At 41.5% G+C, this 27866-nt stretch overlaps 1 protein-coding gene across 4 annotated transcripts in view; it reads left to right on the forward strand.

The window, feature by feature from the left end:
• WNT4 (Wnt family member 4) overlaps nt 1-27656 on the forward strand; it is a 180635-nt gene extending 152979 nt beyond the window's left edge. For 3 of the 4 annotated variants that reach the window (XM_085879081.1, XM_085879080.1, XM_085879078.1), the window contains 3 exons: nt 13769-13834; nt 25658-25798; nt 25892-27656. In XM_085879081.1, coding sequence (XP_085735207.1) covers nt 13769-13834; nt 25658-25798; nt 25892-26218 — 534 coding nt within the window. In that variant the 3' untranslated portion in view covers nt 26219-27656. The remainder of the gene's footprint in view (nt 1-13768; nt 13835-25657; nt 25799-25891) is intronic. The other variant, XM_085879079.1, reaches the window with a different exon arrangement.
• Nucleotides 27657-27866: the final 210 nt, after the last annotated feature.

Here is a 27866-nt window from a genome sequence, read left to right on the forward strand (position 1 = left end):
ATATATATATATATATATATATATATATATATGTATATATCTATATGTATATATATATATATGTATATATCTATATGTATATGTATATATCTATATGTGTGTGTGTATACGTATACGTATATATATATATATATATATATATATATATATATATATATATATATATATATGTATATGTGTGTGTGTGTGTATACAGTCAAAACTGGAAAATCTTTTTCTCAACATCATAATCATCATTATCATCATCATCATCATCATCATCATTGTAATAATCAATCTTCACCAAAATCCAAGCAGTTATTCCTTGTCACACACCTAACCTGTCCACCAAGTTTCGTCCAAGTCCGTCCACTACTTTTTGAAATATCCTGCTCACAGACAAATAAACAAACACACAGACAAGGAGGAAAACATGACCTCCATCAACCCTCAATGGTGGAGTTAATAATAATATTTGTTTGACTTTTTTGTTTGGTTGATTGCATTGTTTGTCTTCAATAGCGAGTCAAAAAACTACAAGATGAGAATAATTTGTTTAAATAAGTGAATAACTGCTGGTCGTTGGGATACATCACAGTAAAATAATCTAGAAACTGTGAAATGGCAAAACCCACAAGAGCGCAACCAAATCGGGATTTTATCTGAGAAGAAATGTTCAGAGGTCCAATGTTTTGACCACAGCGTTGCCTTCAACTGGGACTAAGCAGGGTGCATTTGCCAATCCTTACTGTAACCCTTTGGAGAGAAATGGGGTGGGGGAGTGTTTCCTTGAGAAGGATGGGGAGAATGCAGGGGGAGAGAGACTTGTTGAAGATAATATAGAAGGGGGAGGGAAGGAAAAGGAACATAAAGTTATGGCTGAGGCAATTGTCTACAAAGGCTTTTGGATAAAAATCATTAATTATTTTCAAAACATTTCTTCAGCAATTTCAGAAATTTGGCATGGAACAAAATGCGATTTAAAAAGTTAGCCAATCCATTTCTGTAGAATGATGTAAACAGGACTCAATGCTACAAAACCAAGTAAATAATGGTGAATATATAAGGAATAATTACTTTTTAATACACAATCCCTCGATAATCAAAAATAATAAAACGATGAATTACTTGTTGCTTTTCGTGTTATTAGATTAAGCTTAGAAGAGTGGTCAATTTAAGTCATTTTCACATTTTCAAAATTTAGTGAAATGAGTATTCAGTAAAACGAGTCTATGAGAAAGAAATCTAGATTTTACATTGGATCAAATGGTAAGAATGGGATGAGAACATAAAAGATAAGTAAATTGATACATTATGTGAATAAGATGTTGATACAGCATGGGACTGTTGTGCCAAATGATCTGAGGTCTCGGTATCTTTGTCTTTGTGTGGCACCATCAGCCATGAACTCTCTTGGGCTGACAATGTAGCAAAGCTGGCCTCAAAACCAGCTGCAGACGAAACATCCTCCCTCATCCAAAGACATTCCTTCTTCTTTCGTATGCAATACATGCCTGTAGTTCACCCTCATTTTGCTAGGAGCACCGCTAGGTTAGACAGAAATTGGAAATTGTTCAGGTGCTGATGACAGCTCACCCACTTTTCGTGAAGACCATTGTGGGTGTTTAACTTCCACCAAATAATGCCAGCTGACAGAATGTCCAGTTTAGCGTCCATCCAAGGGACAGCACACATTTGGATGAATTGCCCTTCCTGTGAAACATCAAGGTGCACATTTATCGTTAGGCTGAGAATTGTATGAAGGAAAGACAGCTCAAAGGCGATTGTGCATACCTGGAGGCTATCCTGCCACCCCTAAGTCATTCCCTGAAAACTCAGAATAAATCAGCCTCGAAGGCATTTTTGTCCATAGCTCATTGGAGTACTGTTCTCCACTACAAGCTGGTGCCCTGACATCACACCGTTTCCTCTGGCATTTTGTGGAATCTAAAGCACTCAATATTAGTGGCAACCTCTGTGAAAGGAACAAAACACAAGGCCTTGTTGCTCGCACATTGTCGACAATTTGGTTGATTCTCTGTGTTTTTACTGGTTGTCCTCCAGTCTTGTTCCCTCTTACTCTCACCTGTCGATCCCCAATTTTCCTAGGGGGTATGTATTCTTTCACTCATCTCCAGCTCCACTCGATTGTTCCTCTCAACTCCAATTTGAGCAACCGCCTTCCTGAGAATATTCAATCTCACTCTTCCACGCTGGTCTTCAAGTTAGCAGTGCACCACCATTTCACGTCATCCTCCATCCCAATAACCTGACCCAGCCAAACTACTGTGTGTTATTTACAGGTTAGTTACCCCCCCCCCCTCTTTTCCTGGTCATTCATTCCCTTTGCTTACCTGTTCACCTGTTGCTTCATGACTCCAATATCTCAAAACGTTACCTTTATACTCTCTCTCACCTTGCTCTTTATCACAAACTAAGTTCTGGGATCAATCGATGTCGAACTGGAAGACAGTCAAATGTGGTCCAAGGTTGAGTTTATGAACTAGACAAACATAAAGTGACACTCAAATACATCAATGTGCCACTGTATAAAGCAAAAGGTAAATGGCTTCTACCTCTCTCCACATCCTCTCTCTCAACTTTATCATCTTTTATGGTCTCTCAACACGGATTTTCATGAAGCCCCCCTCCCCCCTTCTCTAATTTACTCTTCTAAACGAGAAGGTTACATATCTGGAAGCTACTTGTTTTTGTTTCGTATGTAGCTCATTCCACAAAGCCTGCAACAAGTGTGTGTTCACTCTCAGAAGAGCTAGAAAACATCTTTCCAACCTCAACATTTAACTTAAAAACTTGTCTACCTCTAAAACCATGTGGTGACTCATTAGGTCTGTCTCCAGAGTATGCTTCCCCTGCATCCCTCTCCTCTCTTCAAATGGCACCACAGCCGACTCCACTCGTGGGAAGGCCGAATGCCTCATATCAATTAAATGTTTGCTTCCAAATCTTGTGTCCCCAATTCCTCATTCTCTGTACCCACCCTACCCAGTCGCATCCAACTGCTCCTGGACTCTGTCTTTTCCACCTGAGAAGATGGAGAAGTTTATGGCAACACTTGACTTTTATTCTGCAACTGCACTGAATGGCATTAGCTCATGTGCCATAAAAATCTGCAGTGCAGCTCTTGCACATCCTCTTTCTTCACTTTTCACCCTTTCATTTGCCTTAGAGACCATCTTCCATCTGCTTGGAAATCAGCCAACATCACTGCATTGCATAAAAAGGTGCAAAACCAATCCTCTTAACTGCTGACCTCTTCGCTTGCTTCCAATCATCAGCAAGGTCACGGAATGCATCATCGCAGTTGACATGAAAATCATGCCTTTTCTCCAATGACCTCATCTCAAATCATCACGTTTGGATTCAGACTTGGTCACCCCACCTTGGGCATGCTGCCTTCTACCCACCCAACAATGGATGGAGGCCCTCAATTTCAGACATTAGATCAGAACCATCTTTGGACATACATAACTTGAGCTTTCGATACAGTCTAGCATCCCACCTTGCTCTCCAAACTCTCTGCCGATTCAAGGCCAACTCCACTTTTGGGTTACTGACTTCCTCTACTCTTGTAGCCAACATATGGCTCTCAATGGAATCCTTTCTTCTCCTCTTTCTGTTAAGGCTGGAGACCCCAAAGGCAATGTTCTGGTCACAGTCCTTTTCCTAATCTTCATCAATGATCTATCTGACTCTGGAAAATCCCTTTATCTATTTGCTGATGACTCCACTCATCACATTCCTCATCCTTCAGATAGTAAGACAGCGACCTCTTCCATCATCGGATCTTAACAAAATCACAAACTGCTCAAACACTTGGAATATGTCTTTCAATACAGACATCTATCCACCTCTTCATCTCTCCACCTCTTCCTCTCTCTCTTCCTCTCTCTCTCTCTCTCTCTCTCTCTCTCTCTCTCTCTCTCTCTCTCTCTCTCTCTCTCTCTCTCTGTCTCTCTCTTCTCTCTCTCTCCCTGTGTCTAATATCTGTCTGTCTCTCTCATATGAAAAACCCCACATCTACTTTCATTTCAGTCCTTCAAATTCCTGGGTCTCATAATCAGCCATGATCTTTCTTGGACAAACCACATTTTAATGTTGACCTCCAAAGACACTCATTGACTGGCCATCCTGCATCATACAAAGTCCTTCCTTGGCACATCTGAATTCCTATTGACCTACAAGGCCTTCATCCACAGCTTGATGGAGCACTGCTCTCCCCTTGAGTTGTCTCACACCTTGTTCAGCTTGGTTGGCACCATGGAAATCATGGCCTTTAAGATTATTGGAATCTCCCACAATGAAGTTAAGTCTCTGGGCCTATCACTTTCACATTGCAGACAGGTTGGTGGTGTCTCTGTTTTCTACTGCCTCCTTTCTGGTCTTGCACCCTCTGCTTCTGCATTTTTCCTTCCCCCCACACCTTTGGAACCGATTTCCACATTGTCTTCAATCTCATTCTTCCCTCCAAATCTTCATGACAGCTGTTCACCACCATCTCAGATCACCCCCAATCAAATACTGTGATCTTTTCTACTCCTGTTTACTCCCCTCCCCACTCCCCACCCCCTTCCAAATTTCCAGTTTTACCTTCCTGAAACTTTGCTTCTGTCTCCTTCTTATCCATCCAATGCATCCTCCCCAACCCCTCATTCTCTCCCACACCCAGTATTTATGCATATTTCTCTCTAATTTGTTCTTCAACATTGCTGTTGTTCCTCCCACCCCTCTCTGCAGTTCTTTTTGTTCTGTTGCATCCTGATCTATTCAGTTTTCTGGCTCTTTCATGAGCCTTGACTCTGTGTACAAAAATATATATCTATAACCATGTGCGTGCATGCCCCCGCACACGTTGGTCTCTCCTCCATAACTCCACAACCATGAAACCTAGTGGCCCAAATTTTTGCATGCATACGAAGGGAACTCCTAGGGAGTGCATGAAAGAAAACTGGGTTCTGTCTTTTCTGCTGTATGAACCACACTTTTTTTAATCAGCAAAAAAGGTAAAAGTTGGAGGTGCGGTTAATACACAGGTACAGAAAAAAATCAGTCTTAAAAACGATCAGTGCTGAATTACAATTATATTCCAAATGAACACTTTTGTAGCAGTTGAACTGCTGTTAAGCTCATTTCCACCGTTTAAATTTTGAAAACAGGTTCAGGTTAAGAGTTTGTACAGAGATTTATTAACCGTGTGCAGAAATTCAATAAGTCCGCTCGGAAATGTGCAGAGACACCCGGAGTTTAGGTGCAAGGCGTATATAGAGCCTCGCGGCTCTGAAAACGCCATTAAACACAAAATAAGAAGAACAACACCTGGTGTCGCATCAAAAGAAGAATTAATCACAAAAGCTAGAGTCCAATAATGGAGCACCCACCCCAAATAAGCTTGTGTGGCAAGCTTCCCTCGTATGTCATGTTCAAAAGGAAGACAGTGCCCAAAGACAAGTTTTCCAGCCGGCGTCATTGTTCGTCCAGAGCAGAAGGGGTGGATAGCCGAGGGACTTGTGGTGACTATATTTTTACATTAATCATTTTCATTAATCGACCAAACCAAGCGTGTTCCTTAAGGCCCGGTCACACCTTGACGTTTTAGCCAACGTATGCCGATTTTTGAATTTGTTTTCTAAAACGCTGGCACACGTTGAATACGTTATGGGTAAGTTTTGATAACATTGAGAGCACGCTGGCATACGTCGTAGTACGTTGCCATACGTCGTTGTACGTTGGCTTTAAACGTTGTACTTTTCGGTTGTCCTCAAATTTTTTCATGCTTGAAATTTCACGACGTATGCCGGCGTATGACTCTCACGTTCCGCTACGCTGGCCACAAGTTGTAGGCACGGTCTGCGATCGTTGACAGACGTCAACACATGCTACTTGTAAGTTAATCATAAGTTGAGACACGCCGAGGTAATGTTTAGCGTACCCGAAACTTATTTCTAACCTATGATTAACGTGTTGTTGGCACGTTACCTGATCGTTGCCACACATCGACAGACGTTACTTTTAAGTTACTCATAGGCTGAAAGACGTCGGTATAATGGATCGTCCTTGCGTCAGCGTCCACGGCCACGGCCAGGACACTTATTTGCAGCATTCTTCAAACTTTTCTTCGGCATGACGAGGATGTTCACACTTCGATGTCTAGCTTGGCTATGATTCCAATTGTCCATCGGCAGCGTCTATTTAAAAATAGTCGAGTTTGAGCGTTTTAACACGTTCAGAAGAAACGTTTCAAATTTCCAAACCCCAGCGTCAAAAAAAAAACAACAAAAAAAAACAAAGGCGAGTGACAGCAATTTAAATCGTTCATTGTAAACAATGAAACAAGTTGAGTGGTACCGTTTAAAAGTCGTTGAGTGTAAAAAAAATCAAATTGTTGAGCGCAAGCGTCTACTTTCAATAGTGGAGATGCAGCCATTTAAATCGTTGAGTGGCAGCCTATGAACCTACCCGTGGACACGCGGACGCAAAGACGATCCATCATAACCCACACCCTCCCCCTCACACCCACCTACTACTGCCAACATGAACAAACTACTACTAATACTAATACTAATACTAATACTGATACTGATACTGATACTGTTCCTGCTGACATGGACATCGACTCAAAAAGGACTCGAAAACACTGTTGGGTTCCCCTTTTATGAGCAGCATTTTTATATACCAATTCCCAAAACCGCTGGGAACACGTCTTTATATCCGAACACGGGAACAGTTGTAACCTACAAACACGTTCATTTATTTTTTTTGTCGACCGGAAGACGTCATTGGAATACGTCTACATACGTCGATGTGTGTTGGGGCTACGTAAAGAATTGGTTCAAAGCACGTCAAACATAAGATAGAAATAAGTTTCGCATAAAAAAGACATTACCGCGACGTGTTTCGACTTGTGAGTAGCTTATAAGTAGCCTTTGTGGACGTGTGTAAGCGTCCACATATCGTGTGTAAAACTTATCCTCATCGCATGCGAACGTGTGTCATACGCCGAGTACGTCGTAAAATTTTGAACATGTTCAAAATTTCTTGACGTACTCTACTTACTACGACTTATGATAGCGTATTTAGCGTTCTACTCGCGCATACCAAACTTACCCATACCGTATTCGACGTGCCCCAACGTTTTAGACACACTTTTTGTTACGTCGGCATACGCTGGCAAGATCGCCAAGGTGTGACCGCGATTTTGACCCTTCCATTTCTACGGCAGTTATGATTTGAATCGTTGTGCGTCAGCCTTTTAATAGCCTACGCCACGTGATCGTCGGCGATGCGTGCAACGCGCTATGCCTGAGTTAGACTATCGTTGGGCATCGGTTGTGTAGGCCGACAACAGGTTCAGCATTCGTTGGTATAAGTTATCTATAACACAACGAAACGTTCTGTGTAGTTACCAATGCGTTATACATAAGACCAAGTCGCTATGAATACGTCCGAATCTTTAAAAAAAAACATCAAAAGTTCAACGTAAGCCAGCGTTTTACATAAATTTTAACACGTTGCCATCGCTGGCTAAAACGTCAAGGTGTGACCGGGCCTTTACATGCTGACGCTATGCTAGCAAATGCTGGACAACGGGTTTGGTTTAAAACTAGGAACATCCAATCAACCCAGAGTACTTTTCTATATGTTGACAGGAAATGGATTTAAAAGGAAGAAGAATCACACGTGAGCGAGGAGCCACAGGACGGTGAAGCTTTAAGTACCAGTGCTGCTCAGTTCTTTTGGCTTCCTTTGGCTCTCTTCGTTCTTCCTGGTTCTTTTATTTTTCCCTTGTTTCTATCAGCAGTTCCGAACATGCTTCCCACACATTACTCTCGTCCACCAGATGAACTTTCTTACTTCGCAGGCCTTTGTATTAGACCCTGGTTTCGAGGAACATGAGCTGCATACCGGTGGAACCACCACAGACAAACTTCCCTATTTCCCAGACTTGGTATTTTCATCAATTGAAAATCAACATTTTGTGACGTGTTTTTTTTTTAACATGTTACAACATTTTCCTTCCTGAACATTTACAAATACCATCTAATCTCAGTAAATATGAAATCCTAAGTAATAAGCAATTCGTTCTGCAGCAATATATAAGTAATCCACCTAAAGAATGTACAGAACTTCAATACACAACTTTTAAAAATCCATAAAGGATCTGTGACACTTCCACAAGCCTAGATTTTATAAATGTAAACGTGTGTGTGTTGTCTAATTGTGTTTTTGTAATTCAGGTCAAGGTACACTGATGTTTCCTAGCATCTTTGCTCTGCACGTGATTCATGTACAAGCTCCTCCATGAGCCTTCCACCTTCTGTGATCTGTAGAAAAACAAAAACAAAAACTTGTGTAAACAAATGGTAAAATAACATTTCACTTGCCTTTTCTTGACAATTTGGAATGGTTGTCAAAAGTAGATTTGAGTTTGATATTACACGACGTTTTATTGATGTTTGTTGTAATCAGTCGAGTTATATTTCAATTGCAATTAACAGCAGAGGCCTTTGGTTGAGAATGTTCCGCCAACACACCTTTTTCAAGCGAGGAAAAACCTGGCAGCATTTTTATCTTTATTATTTTTTTTTTTACAAGATGTTTTTGTTTTTAATGGAGAACCATATTGGCCTTGAACCTGCGAAAAAGTATTGTTTAAACGGCAAACACCCTGGGTTTTTCAATAGTCACTCACAGGAGGTTAAAATGGCATCTGCATGATGGTTCTTGTACATTCATTCTCCACACCCAAACACTGCAAACAGCAAATATCCTCAGCTGGCTGAGCTCCGATAAAGGGCTGATACGTAGTCTCTGCCAAACCATGCTAAATCAGATCCATCGGTGAGGCAGGGCCGGAAGGAAATGTGGAAACTCATTGGAGATAAAACCATTTGGCTTCTTGTGCCAAATGCTCAGCAAAGCTGTGACTTATCTTGTAGCTGAAGATGGTTTAACATCTAACAGACATATTGTGTCCATCACATTAATAATATACAGACTGTGTCTATTGGATATTTGTTAATGGATAGAATGTATCATTTAGCCATCTTTCTTTTGTATACAAGGGCAAGGCTTGTGGAAGAGCTAATACACTGAATGGACCAGGATGCGACAGAACAAGAACAACAATGGAGAAAAAGAAGTAGAGAACGAGGAGGAACACCAACAGCAGAGTTGAAGAACAAAATAGAGGGAGATTTGGACAAATAATTGGTGAGGAGGAATGAGGGGTAGACAAGATGGATACACAGGCAAACTCTCAAGAAGGAAAATCTGGAAATTTGGGAGGAGGTGGGCTTGGGGGGAGTGAGAGGGGTTAACAATTGTAGAAAATATCATGATTTTGGATATGGAATGATCTGACATGGTAGGGAACAGCTGTCTTGAAGACTTGGAGAGAAGAATGAGATGAAGAGAATGTGGAAGTTGATTTCACAGGTGGGGAAAAAGAGGAACGAATGAGTGGAGGTGAGCAGTAATCCTGGATTTTGGGAGTTTCACCAAGGGGGTTGATGGTGAACCATGTGCACCCTGCAGAAACCTGGGTGGGACAAAGCACAGAAAGAGCAGAGAGTGCAAGACCAGAAAGTTTATAAACTACATTTCTGGCAAATGACTTTGATCAAAAATGTCGTGTAACTTGCATTTTCCCAAACCTTTTACTTTTTTCAGGTCATGACGCAACAACGTCCATGGCATTAATGGACAATAACATTTTTATTGTGATGTTGGGCACTTGGATTCGCAAAACTTTTGTGTTTTAAATCAAGAACATCAGATCAAATAAGACCAACCTTAAATCCAAAGTATTCACACAGTAAAGGTAACAATTAAACAAGTGAATAAATAACATCCAGTAAACAGTGTTGTGCATGTTTGGCTTGCATTGTGCCTTTAAGCTTTGGGGATTGTTCTTCAGTATAATCGACGACCAGTATGAATTATCCCACCCAGTGATACTGAAACATGTTCTGTTGATTGAGAACCAAGATGACAAACAAGTCAAGGCAGCAATGTGGGATTAAAACAAGACCCGAGATAAGGTGAATACAACTTGGATGGTGCAGAGTTTTGCCGTGAGTTGTTTATTCATGGCAATTTGGGTTTGGGTCATGAGGTTTCATAGAGGCCGAGTGTATTGTGAAGCCTGCAAACATGTTCATGAAGTAAATTGACGCTGCATTTTCCAAAAGAGATGTGACTTTCTACAAAGCTTGTTCACACCAGCTTGCAAGTTTTAAATCAGTGTGAATGTGTTCTCTCTGGTTGTGTTCATCCATCACATGTGAAGGTGATGGCCCTAATTTACATCTCAGGGTTTTTGATCTGTCCTTGAGTGGCTAATCCTATGATTAATTTTTGACTTTGATCACTGGCTTTGATACCAATACAAATTTTTATTACACGACCTCGGCTTCAAAAGGCTACATGCAGTGCCTATAGAAAGTCTACACCCCTTTCAAAATTTTCAACTTTTGGTACCTTATAGCCTTGCATTAAATTGCATTAAATCAGACTTTTTCCACCTTCATTTACACATCAAAACCCACAACTTACAAGTGAAAAACAAAATCTACAAATTTCAGAAAATTCATTACAAGTACAAAACTAGAATATCTTGGTTGGATAAGTGTCGTGAGTTATACTTGGTGGAAGCACCTTTTACAGCTGTGAGTGGAGGGAAAGGTCTCCACCAACTTTGCACACCTTTATTGAGCAATATTTTCCCATTCTTCTGGACAAAACTGTTCAAGGTCAGTCAGATGCATGGGGGGCGTTGATGGACAGCAATCCCCAAGTGATGCCACAGATTTTTGATTGCATTTTGGTCGAAGCTCTGACTGGGCCACTCAAGGACATTTATCTTTTTGTTCCTTACCACTCCAGTGTAGCTTTGGCTGTGTGCATCGGATCGTTGTCATGCTGAAAGGTAAACTTCCGTCCCAATTTCAGCTTTCTTGCAGAGGACAGCTTGTTTCCCTCTTGGATTTTTCTGTATTTTGCTCCATCCATTTTCTCTTCCATCCTGACAAGTGCCCCAGTCCCTGCTGATAAGAAACATCCCCATAACATGATGCTACCACATGCTTCACAGTATGGATGGTGTTCTTTGGGTGATGTGCTGCATTGGGTTTGCATCACACATAACATTTTGAATTTAGGCCAAAACGTTCCATCTTGGTTTTGTCAGACCACAAAACGTTTGCCACATGGCTTCAGAATCTCCTGAGAAGTTTTTTGCATTCCTCAAATGGGACTCAAGGTGGGCTTTTTGAGTAATGGCTTCCTTCTTGCTACCCTACCGTACAGGCTATACTTGTGGAGTGCTTAGGATATTGTTGTCACATGTACAAAGTGTCCAGTCTTTGCCCATAAAGGCTTGTAGCTCTTTCAAAGTTGCCATTGGCCTCTTGGTGGTCTCGGATCAGTCTCCTCCGTGTTGGGTCATCCAGTTTGGAGCAATGGCCTGATCTTGACAGGGTCTTGGTGGTACCATACACCTTCCACTTCTTCATGATTGTCTTGACTGTGTTCCAAGGGATATTCAAGACCTTTGAAATATTTTTATACCCATCCCCTGATCTGTGCCTTTCCACAACTTTATCCTGGAGGTGTTTTGAAAGCTGCTTGGTACTCATGGTTGAGTCTTTGCTGTGAAATGCACGACCCAGCAGAGGAAACCTACTGGAACAGCTGATTTTATTCTGAAATAATTAGAATCACTGCAATTTAACACAGGTGGAGGCTAATTAACTTTGTTTGTGATTTTGAAAAAAGGTGATTAGTTACACCTAAGCTAATTTATGATTGTTATTATAAAGGGGGGTGGACACTTATCCAACCAAGATATTCTAGTTTTGGATTTGTAATTGATTTTCTGAAATTTGTGGAATTTGTTTTTCACTTGGAAGTTGTGGGTTACTATATGTAAATAAAGGTGGAAAAGTCCGATTTAATGCAATTTATTTCCAGGCTATAAGGCACCAAAAGGTGAAAAATTTGAAAAGGGTATAGACTTTCTAAAGGCACTGTATGTGTAGTATATCAAACAAACAGTGTCAACTGGACTCCAGTGTCGTCCAACTGGACTCAAAACAGTGTCATAAATGTGAAAATTGTCAGCATCTTCTTCAACCCGTCATACATGCTACACCCTCTAATGCTATATATCGATATATTGCATGGCTCTTGGAAGTATAATGAAAGCGATTTGTTTTATACAGTCTTCAAGTGTATAATTAAATTAAAATAAGTTTAAAGAAGTTTAAAGGCGTATGAAGAAAATAAATTCTGGGTTTTCTCAGTGGTGGCTATTACACCACCTTGTCTATCACATAACATAAGTTATTCATGCCTCTTGTATGTGTCCATTGTGACGTTCCTAAAAACAGTAAGTTTCCTGTTAGGAATGATTTTCAATTTTGTTTGTTTGCCACTCAGGCAGAGTAAAAAAATATTCTCACTCCCCTGTGCGCATGTTTGATCCGGACGGATTCAAAGCCAAAGTATGGTAAAATGAAACAATTGTCTTCCAATTCATGTTCAGATTCATGTTGAAAACATAACTTTCAATTTAAATAAGTTGTTCCTTGATCATAAACTGACAAGACAGACAGAAAGACGGACCGACGGACGTCCATGAACCAATTGCTTAACCCTGCTTTTCGCTTCGCGTGTGTAGGGTAATGAGATTCATAATGAGTTTCATCATAGGTAATGAGTTCACAGTCCTCCACTGTGAACTAACTTATGCCACGACTTTCAATCTTGAGCTATCCGTTCACAGTTATCAACATCCATGTTGCAGAGTTTCATTGTCGACTTCAAGCAGTCTTTGTACCTCTTATGTTGCCCGCCTTGTGATCTTTTGCTTTTGACAAGCCCGCTGTAGAATATCCCTCTTTGGTCGGCACTCTTCTGACATTCTGACTGCTGACCTGACCATGTTAGTTGTGCTTTCATGACCATGGCACTAACACTCGGTATCCTTTCCTGTTGTAGGAGCTCTGTGTCAGGGACTTTGTCTTACCATCTTATTTTTATCAGTCGTCTCAGACAGTTTAGATTTAAATTATTCAGTTTCTTCAGATGACGGCTGTATGGTGTCCAAGTCTCACATACATAAAGTAATGATGGGATGACTACGGCTTTATAGACTTTCGACTGGGGATTGCCTGGTTCTGGTTTGTACTGAACTCTATCTTTTTTCTAGTTGATGGTTAGACCATAATGAGAGCATGCTGCAGCAAAGCAATCTAAGATCGATTTAATGTCTTCTTGGGAGTGAGCCACTCGGCTACAATCGTCAGCAAACAATAGTTTGTGCACAAATTCCTCCAGGACTTTAGTCTTAGCCTGCAGTCTTCTGAAATTAAACATCTTTTCATCATTTCTAAACCTGATCCATATTCCAGTATTAAAGTTTTTGAAGGCATCTCAAAGCATTGCTGCAAATGGGACTCTGAAGAGTGATGGTGCGAGAACGCAGCTCTGTTTTGCACCATTTTTCACAGGAAAGGGCTCTGACATTATATCATCCTCCAATACTCTAGCCATCATGCCATCATGGAACTACCCGACCATAGTGATGAATTTGTCTGGACAGCCGACTTTTGCCAAGATCTTCCATAGCCAGTCTCTGCTCACGGAGTCCAATGCCTTGGTCAGATCCACAAAGATGTAGTGGAGGTCAGTGTTTTGTTCCATGCATTGTTTCTGAATCTGTCTGACCGCAAAAATCATGTCCGTTGTCTCTCTTCCTTTCTTCAAGCTGCATTCACTGTCTGGTGCAAGCTCTTCTCCCATGTGTTGTATGAAACGGTTCAGCATTATTCAGGTGAGTATCTTTGCAGTGATTACCAACAAAGCGATACCCCATTGGTTGTCACATATGTATTGATCCCCTTTCCTCTTGTATAAATAGACAATTAAGACATCTTGAATTCCTGGGGAGTCTTTTCTTGGGTCCACATATGTTGAAACAGCTCTGTCAGGCAATGTACGAGGTAATCTCCACCAACTGTTTATATTTCAGCTGGGATTACATCAGAACCAGTTTATTTGCCGTTAGCACCTCCAAGGCTTTCTTTTTTTCAGTAGTAGTGGCTTCCCTTGCGGAAACTTCATTGATGGTACATTAAGGAAGTTGTTAAATGGATTCACTGCTGATAGTTGTTTCTCTCTTCAGTAAGTTGTTGAAGTGGCCAGTCCATCTCTCAATAATTTTGGCCTCGTCACTTAAAAGGGTTGATCTATCTGAGTGACTGAGTCCATAACAGGCGAAGAGCCTCAAGATTGAGGACCATACACTGTCTTCAACGTAGCATAGAACTGCTTTATGTTGCTGTCTGACAAGGAATGGAGTACAGCAGCATTATCCCTCCACCATTGGTCATGCATGGTTCTGAGATTAGTTTGAACTGTCTTGCAGATGTTATATGCCTGTCTCTTTGATGAGGATACTTGTCATTTATCCAAGCTAAGTGTAAGCAATGTTTCTCTTGGAACAAGGCTTCAATGTGTGCCTCATTTTCATCAAACCAGTCTTGATGTTTACGAGCTGTTTGGCCCAAGGTTTCCAAGGCTGCAGTAAGAACTACCTCTTTCAAGCTGCACTGTGAACTAACTACAGTCAGTAAAATTATCTTTTAAAATTTTGCACAGCCAAACCACGCTTTTTGCACTCAAATTTGAATTTTTAATAATTATCCTGGGGAAATTTAAATTTGAGTTTGTATCCAATTCCAAAGACACAAGTTGTCAGTATAAGATGTCTGGCGAAAGCAGACCCTCTGAGCTAGAGGTCCAAAGACCTCAAATTACCACACAGTCTCCTAATTTTCACTGCGTTCTTTTAATTACCCTGCGCATGCGAAGCGAAAAGCTGGGTTGAGCAATTTGTTCCTGTCCTTCCACCTGTCTGTCTGTCTGTCTGTCTGTCTACAAACGTCAGTTTATGATCGAGGAGCAACTTATTTAAATTGAATTAAAATTTGAACATGAATTGGAAAACAAACCTACCTTTCTACAGTACTTTGTCTCTGAATTTGGCCCGACCACGCATACACAGAGAGAAGTGAGATAATTTTTAACCGTGAAGCCGCTTCAGTATTTGGGTATGTCCTTCCTTTCAGCTGTCCGTCCATCCACTCCCAAGAACCCCTAGTTTTGCATTATTTTGGACATGTTAGGACAAATTATTGTGCAAAAAGCAGGACACCAAGACGAAATGCAATGCCTCCCTCTGGAACCACAATTCTCTTGTATGTGTATGACAACAACCAACCAATTACAACAAACAACCTGGTTTATGTTTTTGAAATGTACATATGACTCCAGTAAATGAATGACATCAGATTGATATAACGCACTCGATATCAAAAATAGATGGCGGGATTGTCCTTGCATATCATCATGGTGCGTTCTCCCCTAACCCTCACCATTACCTGAATCCCTTGTTTGTCTCTCTCCATCTACCTTCTCCCTCCACCCTGTTATTAGTGTTTCCCCTTACTCCTATTCCCTTTGTTATGTTGTGTCTTGGTCTGTTCTGCATCTTAGCTCTTCCATGAGCCGAGACCATGTATAAAAAAAAATTCAAAGGTTAAAAAAAAGAGATTCTCAACTTCTAAATGGAAAAGGGTCATTTGTCTTTAGATGTAACTGGCTGAAGTACCCGGCGTTGCCCAGGGAAATTTGATGCACTATGTATTGAAATATGCATGACAAATTGAGGAATGTTGGCTTATTGGTTTTGTATGAATTACCAATGTTGGGCATTGCAAAATGCACTTGTACTTTAATCAAAATGCTTCACTTTCTAAGGGTGTCCAACATGCTGCCCTCAGGCTACTTGTCTTGCACATTGATCCTCAACTCGAGCCTGTGTTTGCTCTTGAGTCTCAGGTGATCTGTAGACTGCCATTCTCTTTGCAACTGATTTGTTTCTGCCAATCAGGGGTCTTTTTACAGCGCGTGCGCTGTATACAATTGCACCGAGTTTGAAATGTCCCCGGGGTTGTCTCCCACGTCTCCGGTGGGTCCGGTGTCCCCCGTCCCCCCCCCCCCCCCACGTGCCTCAAGACAGCCAATGACGGCCGTCCGGTAGATGTAGTGCGTAACCTCGACGGAAATGGCGACAATTGACGGAAATACCCGAGTATTTCAATGGAAATTTGTGAAACTAATGTGCTATATATGTGAAAACCATTTAATTTATAGCTTGACGGAAAAAAAACGAAGAAACGCTCCCCTCATGTACGAACAAACGAACGAACGAAAGACGTCATTTCCGTCCACCATGGCATTTCGCGCCGAACGCAGAAAGCTAAGTTCTTCTTATGCCATCATTCTCTTTAATATTAGCCATAAACAAGTGTTTCGTCATGCATTAGTAGTTGAAATTTACTTACAACAAGAACGAAAAAATAATCTCCTCATTCAACAAGAACGAAAAAAACCCCCGAAAACATCACGTGCAGGACAAGACCAATCGAGCTGAAGGAAACGATACTGTAACTGCACTGCTCCTGATTGGTCAAAGGACACCACGTGTGTTGTGTGGGCGGTGTTATGCACGAGGATTCCAGGCTAAGTTCTTCTTATGCCATCATTCTCTTTAATATTAGCCATAAACAAGTGTTTCGCCATGCATTAGTAGTTGAAATTTACTTACAATCATTCTTTTGCGGCCTCCTGCCACGCTCTATCGAACGATTTCATTCCTTCTGATATATATATATATGTATATGTATATATATATATATATATATGTATATATATATATATATGTATATATATATATATGTATATATATATATATGTATGTATATATATATATATGTATATATATATATATATGTATATATATATATATGTATATATATATATATATATATATATGTATATATATATATGTATATATATATATATGTATATATATATATATGTATATATATATATATGTATATATATATATATGTATATATATATATATGTATATATATATATATGTATATATATATATATGTATATATATATATATATATATATATGTATATATATATATATATATATGTATATATATATATATATATATATATATATATGTGCTTCTCACAATAACAACAAGATTTTTACATTTCAAATATTTAGTACGCTTTTTAATTGTTTTTCAACTGAAAAAGCATAAATTGCATATTTTAACATTAGTGTACTCATTTGATTCACCACACGCGTTGTATTGAAGGATTTCACTTGTTTTTGGTGGCATTTGGCAGTATTTTATAATGCAAGTAAAGTAAGTTAAGATATTTCTTACCAGAAGTGTTCCCTTGGGAGTTCCCTTGAAAGTTGACTCTAAGTCAGCATCAAAAATATCTTGCAAGCCCAGAGGCAGATCACTTACATGCAAAGTTCGTTTTCATGACCAGGGAATGCAAAATAAAATAAATAAATAGATAAAAATCGAGTAATTAACATCAGTAGTTGAGCCCGTGTAATTTCCGCACAACATACGGGGAGGCATGAACACTGTGGTGTTGTAATAAATTCTGAGAGGCAAGGTGCCCTAAATGGTCCAGAGCTATCTCTATTCGCGTGAGTGAAGCCACCAGAAATGCTCTGGCAGGCATCTTACCGTGCTGACCTTCGTGATGCGGTAGATTATAGTTTAAAAAGCAACAGACGGATCGTACCGAGATGGGGAGGATTAGAGGTAGGGGTGAGTTGTATCAAGAGAATACAGTACACAGTTTCCATTATTAGCTTGCATGCATAAATGACCTCAACATACGATCTTCACAATACATATTACTCGATCGCGGCAGTGTGTGAGCAACATACTTGCTCGAGGCCTGAATACGGAAGTGTTTAATAAACCTGTGTAAAGCAATTTTTAAAATAACAGGCGCACATGTAAACACGATTATAATTAAATTTGTGTTGTTGACAAATCACGACAACCTCAACATACGATCTTCACAATACATATTGCTGTGTCCATGGCGATTAGGCCTTTGTCACATTTGCCACGGCGGCCGTGGGGTCTCCAAAATCTGCGGCCACTAGCAATTATACGGCGGCCGCAGTATTTCCAGTCACACAATGTAGCAGTCACATATGTTTTTATTTTTCGGGGAGCCGCACGGCATATTTAGAAATCGGTGGAGACCGAAAACGTGGGGGTGCCGTACGTTCTTTGATTTGATGTCGCACGGTGACCTTAGGGTGTCGCTGCGGCGGCCATAGAATTTTCAAGGCAGACGCAAGGTGCCCGCAGGGGGGCCCTAAGCCGGACGTGCGGCCAGACGGACAGTAACGAGTGGGTATATATACCAGTTCTTTTTTTTTGCTGAAATAAAAATATACCAGTATATATAACTGAATATACTATAACTATAATATACTGTGGTGCCCCCAGAATCCGAACGCCCCATTGTTTGAACAAATTGGAATCCGAACAATTTTTTCGAGAAAATTTTGCCCTAAAAACCTAATACATTTTAAAAAACCGAACACAACGTGGCGTTCATGTTTGTTCACGTGTCTCCCCCACCTGTTTGAGCCGCATATTCGCGCTTTGTTCATTCAGTTCGTCGGTGGAAGTCCTCGTGAAAGCATCTCTCGTGTGTCGATCGATACTTTAGGCCTCAGTCACATTTTCTCTACGGCGAGGATACGGCGGCCGTACGCCCTCTGAATTGACAGAAATGTGCGGCGGCCGCAGAGAAACTGAGGTGGTCTCAGGGTGGCCCTTCGCCGTATGGCTATATTTTACAGGTCGTAAGGTCGCCATGGAATTATAACGCGGAGTTAGAACTTTTTTCATTTCTACGTTCGCCGTAGAAATTCGACAAGCCGAAACAAAAGAACTGGTAAAAAAAAAAAACAATTAACCCACTCGTTACCGTCCGTCTGGCCGCACGTTCACCTTTGGGGCCCTGCGGTCGCCTTGCGGGCACCTTGCGTCTGCCTTGAAAATTCTATGGCCGCCGCAGGAACGCCCTAAGGTCACCGTGCAACATCAAATCAAAGACCGTACGGCACCCCCACGTTTTCGGTCTCCACAATTAATAAATACCCCGTGCGTCTACCCGAAAAATAAAAATATATGTGACTGCTACATTGTGTGACTGTGGAAATACTGCGGCCGCCGTATAATTGCTAGTGGCCGTACATTTTGTAGACCCTCCGGCCGCAGAGCCAAATGTGACTTAGGCCTTACCTCGTGTTTTCACCTTCATTTGTGATGTTTGTTTTTTTAATCATCTTGTGTTTTAATTAATAACACAAAAAGCAATCTGATCACGTGGTGTGACGGACTGTCGGGCAAGGATTGAATTTCACAGCAAAACCAGTTGTAATTTGGAATATCCATGATTACGTCAGCCCGATGCGTTTGATGAAAGTGATTGTGGTTCTGCGGGCATCATGTTTGATGAGTTGCCCTGGGGGCAGCGCTCTCGCAGAGTGCGCGAGCGATCGGAACCCAGGCCGGAGCTCGAGCCTGTGTGGACCTTTGGATGTGGTGATTGTACCAGTTTACATACAATACACCGCCACCGAAGGTCATTTACTCATCTTATTTTACCTTAAACATGGGGAATTTCAGTTTAAAGTGTCTTGAAAGTGGGTTTTCTTTGGGTCCACAAACGGATTAATTCACTCCATTATTTCTTATTGGGAAAATATTTTTTGAATCCGAACTTTTTTGCAATCCGAACAACCTCCTGGAACGAATTAAATTCGGATTCTGGGGTACCACTGTATAGGCAAACACCTATACTCCGATCCCTAGCGGTAGCGCACGGTGGACGCACGGTCGACGCAGACTGCCACGGAGGCCGTACATACGTGCACGGCGGGCGTAGGGGAAACGTGCGTCGACCCTGCGTTGCCTGCAGGTAGTCACACAGACCGCAAGGCCACCATGCGGCGACCGTGGAAATAGTGCAGCCGTCGTAATTTTTTGGGGGTTGGGAAAATTCATTTTTCATTGAGAAGAGCTTACGGCAGCCGCACAAATAACGCAAGCCCACCGTACGCCCTACGGTCGACGTGGAACACATCTACGTCATAGCTTGGCTTGTCGAATTGCTACGGCAAACGTAGAAATGGAAAAAAGTTATAACTCTGTGCTGTAATTCCACGGCGCCCCATATGGCCTGTAAAATATAGCCAAACAGCGTAGGACCTCCCTGAGGCCACCTCCGTTTCTCTGCGGCCGCCACACGTTTCTGTCAGTTCAGAGGGCGTACGGCCGTCGTATCCTCGCCGTAGAGAAAATGTGACCTAGGCCTTAACACTGATGCTGGATGGATGGACCAAAACTGGCTTTAAAGGCACTGTGTTCAATATTACTCTACTTTACCATTCCCAAATCCATCCATCTATTGGGACCATACTCTGTGCAGAGAGTTGATGCTGCCTAAGTAGTCTCCTGGGTTATTGGCCACAATCCTGGACGGGTCGCCACTCCAACACTGGATACCAGCAACCTGGCACTTATTTTGCCGACCTCGGAAGGATGACAGGTAGAGTCAACCCCACCTGGTATTAATTCAACATCCGAGTGGAATTTGAACTCAGGATCCTCGGATCCCAAGCCCACCACCCTAACCATTAAGCCAACACCAGACATATAACCCTATCCCTAACCCAAACCCTACAAATCTAATGGACTCTAACATCACATTCTCTCCTTCTGGTTACTAGTATGTGTACAGTACACATGTGCACACTGATAAAGTGTGTGTATGTGCATGCACATGCACGTACGCCAAACCTCTGGAGGGACAAGTGACATAGAGCAAGCAGCCTTGGGAAGGTTGTTCCACAGCTGGGAGAAGTGAGGAACAAAAGAGTTGAGGCGTGCAGTTTGCCCGGATATCAGAAGTTTAACCAGAAAGGGGTTACTGGAAGAACACATGCATCCTGGAGTTGCTGTGTAGGGTTGGGAGGCTGAGGGAGTAGGGGGCGCTACAAAAGCCACTGATCTGCCTACAATGTGAGAGCAACAGACCTTGTGTACGAGCCTCATTGTGGGAGATACCAATGATGTTGAGAGCTCAAATTCCACAGAATGCAGGATAAAAATATGTGATGCTGAGGTACTAGCCCACTGAGTAGAGCAGTACTCAGTTGAGTACTCGATGAGCAAGACAAAAGCTTTGGAGGCTGTAAGTATTTATCATTATTCAAAGAAACCGGGAACATGAGAGAATCCCTTGTCTGTTGCTGCCTTTGGAGGTGAGATGTGCTATTGGGTCGACCCAGGATAGGTCATAGCCGATGGTGAGGCCCAAAAGTTCAACACTTAACCTCTTCTCGTAGTTTACCATGAAAATATATCAGTGGGTTAGTTTGATGGCCCTTCCGGAGTGACAGAGTGATACTGAGCTCTTCCAGGATTGAAGGACATGTTCCATTTATCAAACCTACATTGAATCAATTCCAGAACAGCAGAGAGTGATGCAGCTGCTGTCAGCCTGTCATTGGGATGGGGTGTTCTATGAAACAATCTGGAGTCATCAGCAAAAAGTAAGAGAAGTTTTGCCAGAGCATCAGAGAAGTTGCTTATGTCAATGTTGAACAACACTAGTCCCAAGGTACTGGCACAGAAGAGGAGAGGGTACCTATGTGAGTGGAGGAAGATTTTGGGCCTCCAAACATCACTGACAATGATGCAGGTTCATGTCCGTAGTGACCAGGATGGAATCCAAAGTGATGCTCAGAGATCAGGCTGTTTGAAAAAGAGGAAATACTTGACATAAGCAGCAATGAAATGAGCAGTAGAGCAAAAACTATGAATATGGGCACTGATGTCATCTGCGCTCATCACCAATGAAGAGTCATGGCTGGACATAACTGTTTCTATCTTCTTGGGTGTGAATAACAGTCAACAATTCAGTATGTTTGAGGGTGCAAGGTGTGGACAGAGTGGGGTTGGTTGGGTGGGTACACAGAGTGTGATGATAAACACTGAGAGACATTCTGCATCATCTCCAGCAGAGACTGAGATGAGGCCATTTGAGTTGAATTAAGGAATGGTATTGCGGGTAGGATGGCCGAGAGGTACGCACATTCGCCTCTGAACTGTCTAGCTTGGGTTTGAATCTCAGCCTAGCTATAAACCGTCATCCTGGTGTTTTGCAGGCAGCATGAGTCATCAATATGTGTTCCGTCCCTCAGATGGATGTTAAACTGGGCATCCCTTCTGCTGGCATTAGTTGGTGGACATTAAAGATTCCACCGTGTCCTTTGCGAAGAGTTGGTGAGCTATCGCCAGCACCCAAACAGAATTCCAAATTTCTGCCCTGACTTCCTGTGTCAGAGTAGCAATCCATCCAGGATTATAACCCGAGCCAAGAAAACTGCTTCGAGAGAACTAACGCTTTGTATCATCGAGTGTGGTATATGATGATGATAACACATTATTTTCCACCATCTTCAAAATACTCTGCATACTTTGTGCAGCTGTTTGGTCACTTCACACTTATGTTTACAGATGTTGTCAATACCACTCTGCAAACTTTCAGTGATTTGTCTTTCTTTTTGTAATGATTTATAACAAAAAGTAATCGGACTCGATGAGGTAATGGTTAGTGTCCACTCTGGACCTGGGAGATCGGTGGTTCAAACCCCGCCCAAGTTATACCAAAGACTTTAAAAACGGTACATACTGCTCCCTTCCTGATGTTCAGGATTTAAAAGGATAGAGCATGGACAAAGCTGGGAAGACAATGGCAAACCACCAAGTATAACCATTGGCAATAGACTTCTTCAGCAGCACCAATGCTCTGTCGAGTATGGTCCATAAGAAAAAGGAAAAAAAAGGTGTGGCGGTCAATGTTTATCTATCTATAATTCCAGCAGTGTGTGCGTGTGTGTGTGTGTGTGTGTGTGTGTGTGTGTGTGTGTGTGTGTGTGTGTGTGTGTGTGTGTGTGTGTGTCTGTCTGTGACCGCTGTTTATCGACAACCATTGGTCCGATCCAATTGAAACTTCCCAGATATATTGTTGGGGCCCTGTGGATGTGCCTTTTCAAGGTTTGATATTAATCGGACAAGTGCTTCCCAAGTTATGGCCATTTATTTATCAACCAATGACAGGACACGTCGCTGCGTCAGCGTGGCCGATGGGGGAAGGGAACCTCAGCCGCGTTCCCCATGAAGGGTTACAATGTATGGGCTTCCGGAGAGTGATGACCGTGTATTCTCATAATTTCTCGATTTCTTATGCGCATTTATAGATAAACACAATGCCCCAAGTTATGATCGTTTTCATATTAGACGGTGCATAAATTTCGGTAACAGAGTGAGCTGGTATGCTCCGAACCAGGAAGTAAATTTTAAACACTCGATAACTTACGATCGAAAATAAGCAAGTAGGAGACAAAATTTAAACAACAGGTGTTTTTTTGGTACCTTTAGATGTTTTTTGTTGCTGTTTTGGTACTTTTTTCCCCCCAGAAAATGGCGTCACACTGCAGAGAAAGTAGTTAACTGCATATCTATCTATAATTCCAGAAGTGTGTGTGTGTGTGTGTGTGTGTGTGTGTGTGTGTGTGTGTGTGTGTGTGTGTGTGTGTGTGTGTGTGTGTGTGTGTGTGTGTGTGTGTGTGTGTGTGTGTGTGTGTGTGTGTGTGTGTGTGTGTGTGTGTGTGTGTGTGTGTGTGTGTGACACCGCTGTTTCTCGACAACCACTGGTCCGATCTCATTGAAACTTGCCAGGTATATTGCTGGGGCCCTGTGGATGTGCCTTTTCAAGGTTTGATAATATGGAATAGGCAAAGCCTAGAAGCGAATGTAGAATTCTTCTTACATTCGCTTCTGACTTTACATAAAACTTGTTCACAACTGTATACTTGCCAACTATACCGTGGTACGTGTAAGCGCCGCACAGCTGATGATTTTGACGCGATTTCCGGTTACTTCGGCCTGGATTCGGGATCAGCGAACAAATAATGTAAATCACGATTAAAAATTATTTTTTGATGATGCGGGAGATATCTTTATTAAAATTAATTTTGGGAAAAAAAAATAATTGAATAAATAAATAAATAAACGATCACTTCTAGTCAAGAATAAAAGAAATTAAAAGTTCCGGAAAGAGTTTCAAAATCACTCCCGGTAATGTTAAATACAAAATAAACACTTCCTGTCATGAAAAAAATAACTTTCGGAAGTATAAAATTAACTTTGGGAAAAAAATAATTGAATAAATAAATAAACACTTCCGGTCATGATCTCCCGGCATGCATCATTCCCCATGACAAAAACCGGAAACAAAAAAAAAAAACCAGAAACAAAACAAAAACGGAAGCAAAATGGTCATAGGCAACGACACGGATTCACAATTGCCAGGGTATTGTGTTGTTTTTGTTGTTTCATATTCTCTCATGTGCACGCGTTAAGTAATATTCACAAGCTAGAAATAAAACCCAATCGTGTTTATACACCGCGCAGCGTTTAACAACAACTGGAAGCAAAAGGTTATATCCAATGACACGGATTCCAAATAGCCAGGGATATTGTGTTGTTGTTGTTTCCAATTCTCTCACGTGCACGCGTTAAGTATGAAGCTCACTGTGTTCGCTATTAATCGGACAAGTGGTTCCCAAGTTATGGCCATTTATTTACCAACCGATGACAAGACACGTTGCTGCGTAGGCCGGTGCGCGGCCGTCCGACGATGACGTCACGTGCTGTGCCGGTTACGATGGGGGATCGGTGCCTTAGTTACCGTGGCGTAGGAGTGGCAATGGTCAATGGCAGCGAATGTCATGGCAAGCAGACAGGGAGGTAAACTTGATTTTGATTTTAATTAACTCTGTGTAATTCGTGGAATGCATCGGAACATTCCGTGCAGGCATGCACCACTTCCGGATAGTGATGACTTAGTGTATTCTAATAATTTCTCGATTTCTTATGCACATTTATAGATAAACACAATGCCCCAATCCAGTCGTCGTTTACAAAAGCGAAGGAACAGCCTGTGTGGTTGTTGTTTCTGGCTCGGGGTTTGAAATATTTTTGTTCCCCCTCCCCCCCCCCCCCCACGTCTGGCCACGTACTAGTATTTGAGATTTTATCATTGCTTGGCTTTGCATTTAATTCCACATGGTATGTTAACATTCCTACCGGGCGTAGTGGCGTGCGCCTGTAATCCGGCTACTCGGAGGCTTGGGTTGGAGGATCGCTTGAGGACGGGGGCTCTGCACTGGGCAGGGTGTAGAGCAGCCCGGAATCATGGCGAAACCCAAATCCTGATCCCTGTGTCGTAAGAGGCGACCAGGGTTGCGTCAGGAAGGGCATCCGGCGTAAAACCTGTGCCAAATCAGTATGCGGATCATAACGGATGATCCGCTGTGGCGACCCCTAACGGGAGCAGCCGAAAGATGAACAACAACAAGTATGTTAACATTCCTATACTCTAGTATAAATGTTTTATATTTGAAAATGCAATTTCCTATCATATGCAAAAGCTTGAAGATAACTTCTAAAATTAGAGTTAATGAGGAAAGGATAGTGAAATTATGCCATTGTCTAACGCTGGTAAGAACCACTAAAATGCAATGTTAAGCATGATACACTTGTCATTTAGTGGAGTGTAGACAATAACAATTAAACTACTAGAATCAAAATATATGTTTTTTTCAGGCAATTCTTGCACACATGCGCATTGAATGCAAGTGCCACGGTGTGTCGGGTTCATGTGAGGTGAAGACCTGCTGGAGAGCCATGCCTCCTTTCCGCAAGGTTGGGAATGTCATCAAGGAGAAGTTTGACGGAGCTACAGAGGTAAGGTGATCCTTTTTAATTCAGCTGACATAAGGGAGGAAGTGCAGATATTGAAATTTTCTTAGCTTTGGCTGCAACCATTTCTTTTGATAGGTAGAGATGCAGAGGATTGGAACACGCAAGCAGTTGGTGCCCAAGAATCCACAATTCAAGCCACACACAGATGAGGATCTCGTGTACATATCTCCTAGTCCAGACTTCTGTATACGTGACATGAAGGCTGGGGTACCAGGGACAGCCGGCCGCCACTGCAACCGAACGTCCAAGGCACTGGGTGGTTGTGAGCTGCTCTGCTGTGGTCGGGGATTTCACACCGCTGAGGCTGAACTTGTAGAGAGATGTTCCTGCAAGTTTCATTGGTGCTGCTATGTCAAGTGCAGGCAGTGCCATCGGCAGGTTGAGCTACACACCTGCCGGTGACATCTTGTTCACTTGTGCTGCCTCCATTCATAAATTTTACTTGTGCTCCTCTTTTTCCAACTTCTTAGCACATGTAACATTTTCTTTATTAACTCATCATCTTATTCAAAGCTGAAGACCACCACATTTTTGCCCAGCAAACAAGGCTCAGATGCAACCTTTCAATGACCGAGTGGTCCTCGTCCGGGATTGAATAAATACCACTTGGTGGTCGAAACATCTGACCTGAGCCTTAACTGTTGGATAGCTATTCTAGTTTGTGTTGCCTTCGTTTTTGAATTTGGATCTTTCCAACTACAAACACTTTTTTGTGAACTTGTAGCTGATTATCTTACTTCTCTTTCCTCTTAGTTCTCCACTTATTCTTGTACGAATGCTCTTTCAAATCACATTTATGATTTTCTACCTCCTCATCCTTTTCATACATAATTTGAAATAATTGCTACTATCTTTTGTTTCTTTGTTTCCCTTTTTCTACCAACGAGTCTGGGTCTACTTCTACTGTCCAGTTTTACCTCTATCTTCCATTCTTGGAATCCTTCCATAACCTTCATTTGTTCTGATAATTTAACTGAATATAAATGCCCAGAGGTCAGAAAAGAACTGAGTATATATAAAGAAAAGATTTCACTGATTATAGAGAACCCTGAACCACTCACACTGCCATTTCAACAAGGCGAGTGAAGATTCTTCAAAGAGATGATTCTAGGTGATGGTGGATGAAACTGTGAACACGTAGCTACTGGGAAAAAGTTTCCATCTCAATTTAGTTATGTTGAGATGGGGGATTTTAAAGGATTTGTATATTTTGTATAACATTATCCAAAGCATATTTGCCTAAGTGTCGCCTAAAGGAGCGATTCCTATGATGTTTTTGATTCTGTTCTTGCTGTCATTGTCTTTGTTGTTTTAAAGAAATATTATTTAATGTTGCAGTTTATATGTTTCATTATCAGATATTTTAATATTTATTTTCTAACGTCTTTAAAATCTAAAATGGTAGTACTTCTATTAATCTGCACATGCGTTTACAAAAAAAGCAAATACTCTTGCCATTGCTTTCTATCCAAACAAATTTTGAGTGTGAATTGGCATGAGCAATCTGGGAAGCAAGGTGCAGCATAGATGCCATCTCCATATTACATACGCATGTGGGAGTTTGGGATGTTGTGTATGCTATGTGAATAGATGGTATGGAGATAGCTTTGGTATAAATTATGATTGTTAAAAAGGTTTTTTTAATATGCTGTTTTTTTTAAATGCATCTTCTGAGCCACATGACTATATGTATGCCAAGCACAAACACAAAGCAAACACAGAACCTACCTTGCACAGTTCATTGCCAAATTAATGACTCTCAACAACACAGTACTGAGAGATTAAGAGAAAACCACTTTCAGCTGTAGAGATATACTACTCATTAAAAAAAGTCAAATGAGCATTGATGTGATACAATTTCTGCAAGTATTCATTCAATTTTATAACTGCTTTGCTAAGGTATTTTTGGTGTATGAAACATATCCAACTAGAATGGCAATCGTAGAGCGCATAGTCTTGCCTTGCGCGTTCATTCTAAACAAAAATACCATTGTTAACTGAACAATAAACACGCTACTTTTATGGCCCACTACTATTATGGTCCATATAC

This window comes from Eptatretus burgeri, chromosome 4 (genome assembly GCF_056783735.1).
Source record: "Eptatretus burgeri isolate ZD-2024b chromosome 4, Ebu_testis_v1, whole genome shotgun sequence".
NCBI classification, from domain to species: domain Eukaryota; kingdom Metazoa; phylum Chordata; class Myxini; order Myxiniformes; family Myxinidae; genus Eptatretus; species Eptatretus burgeri.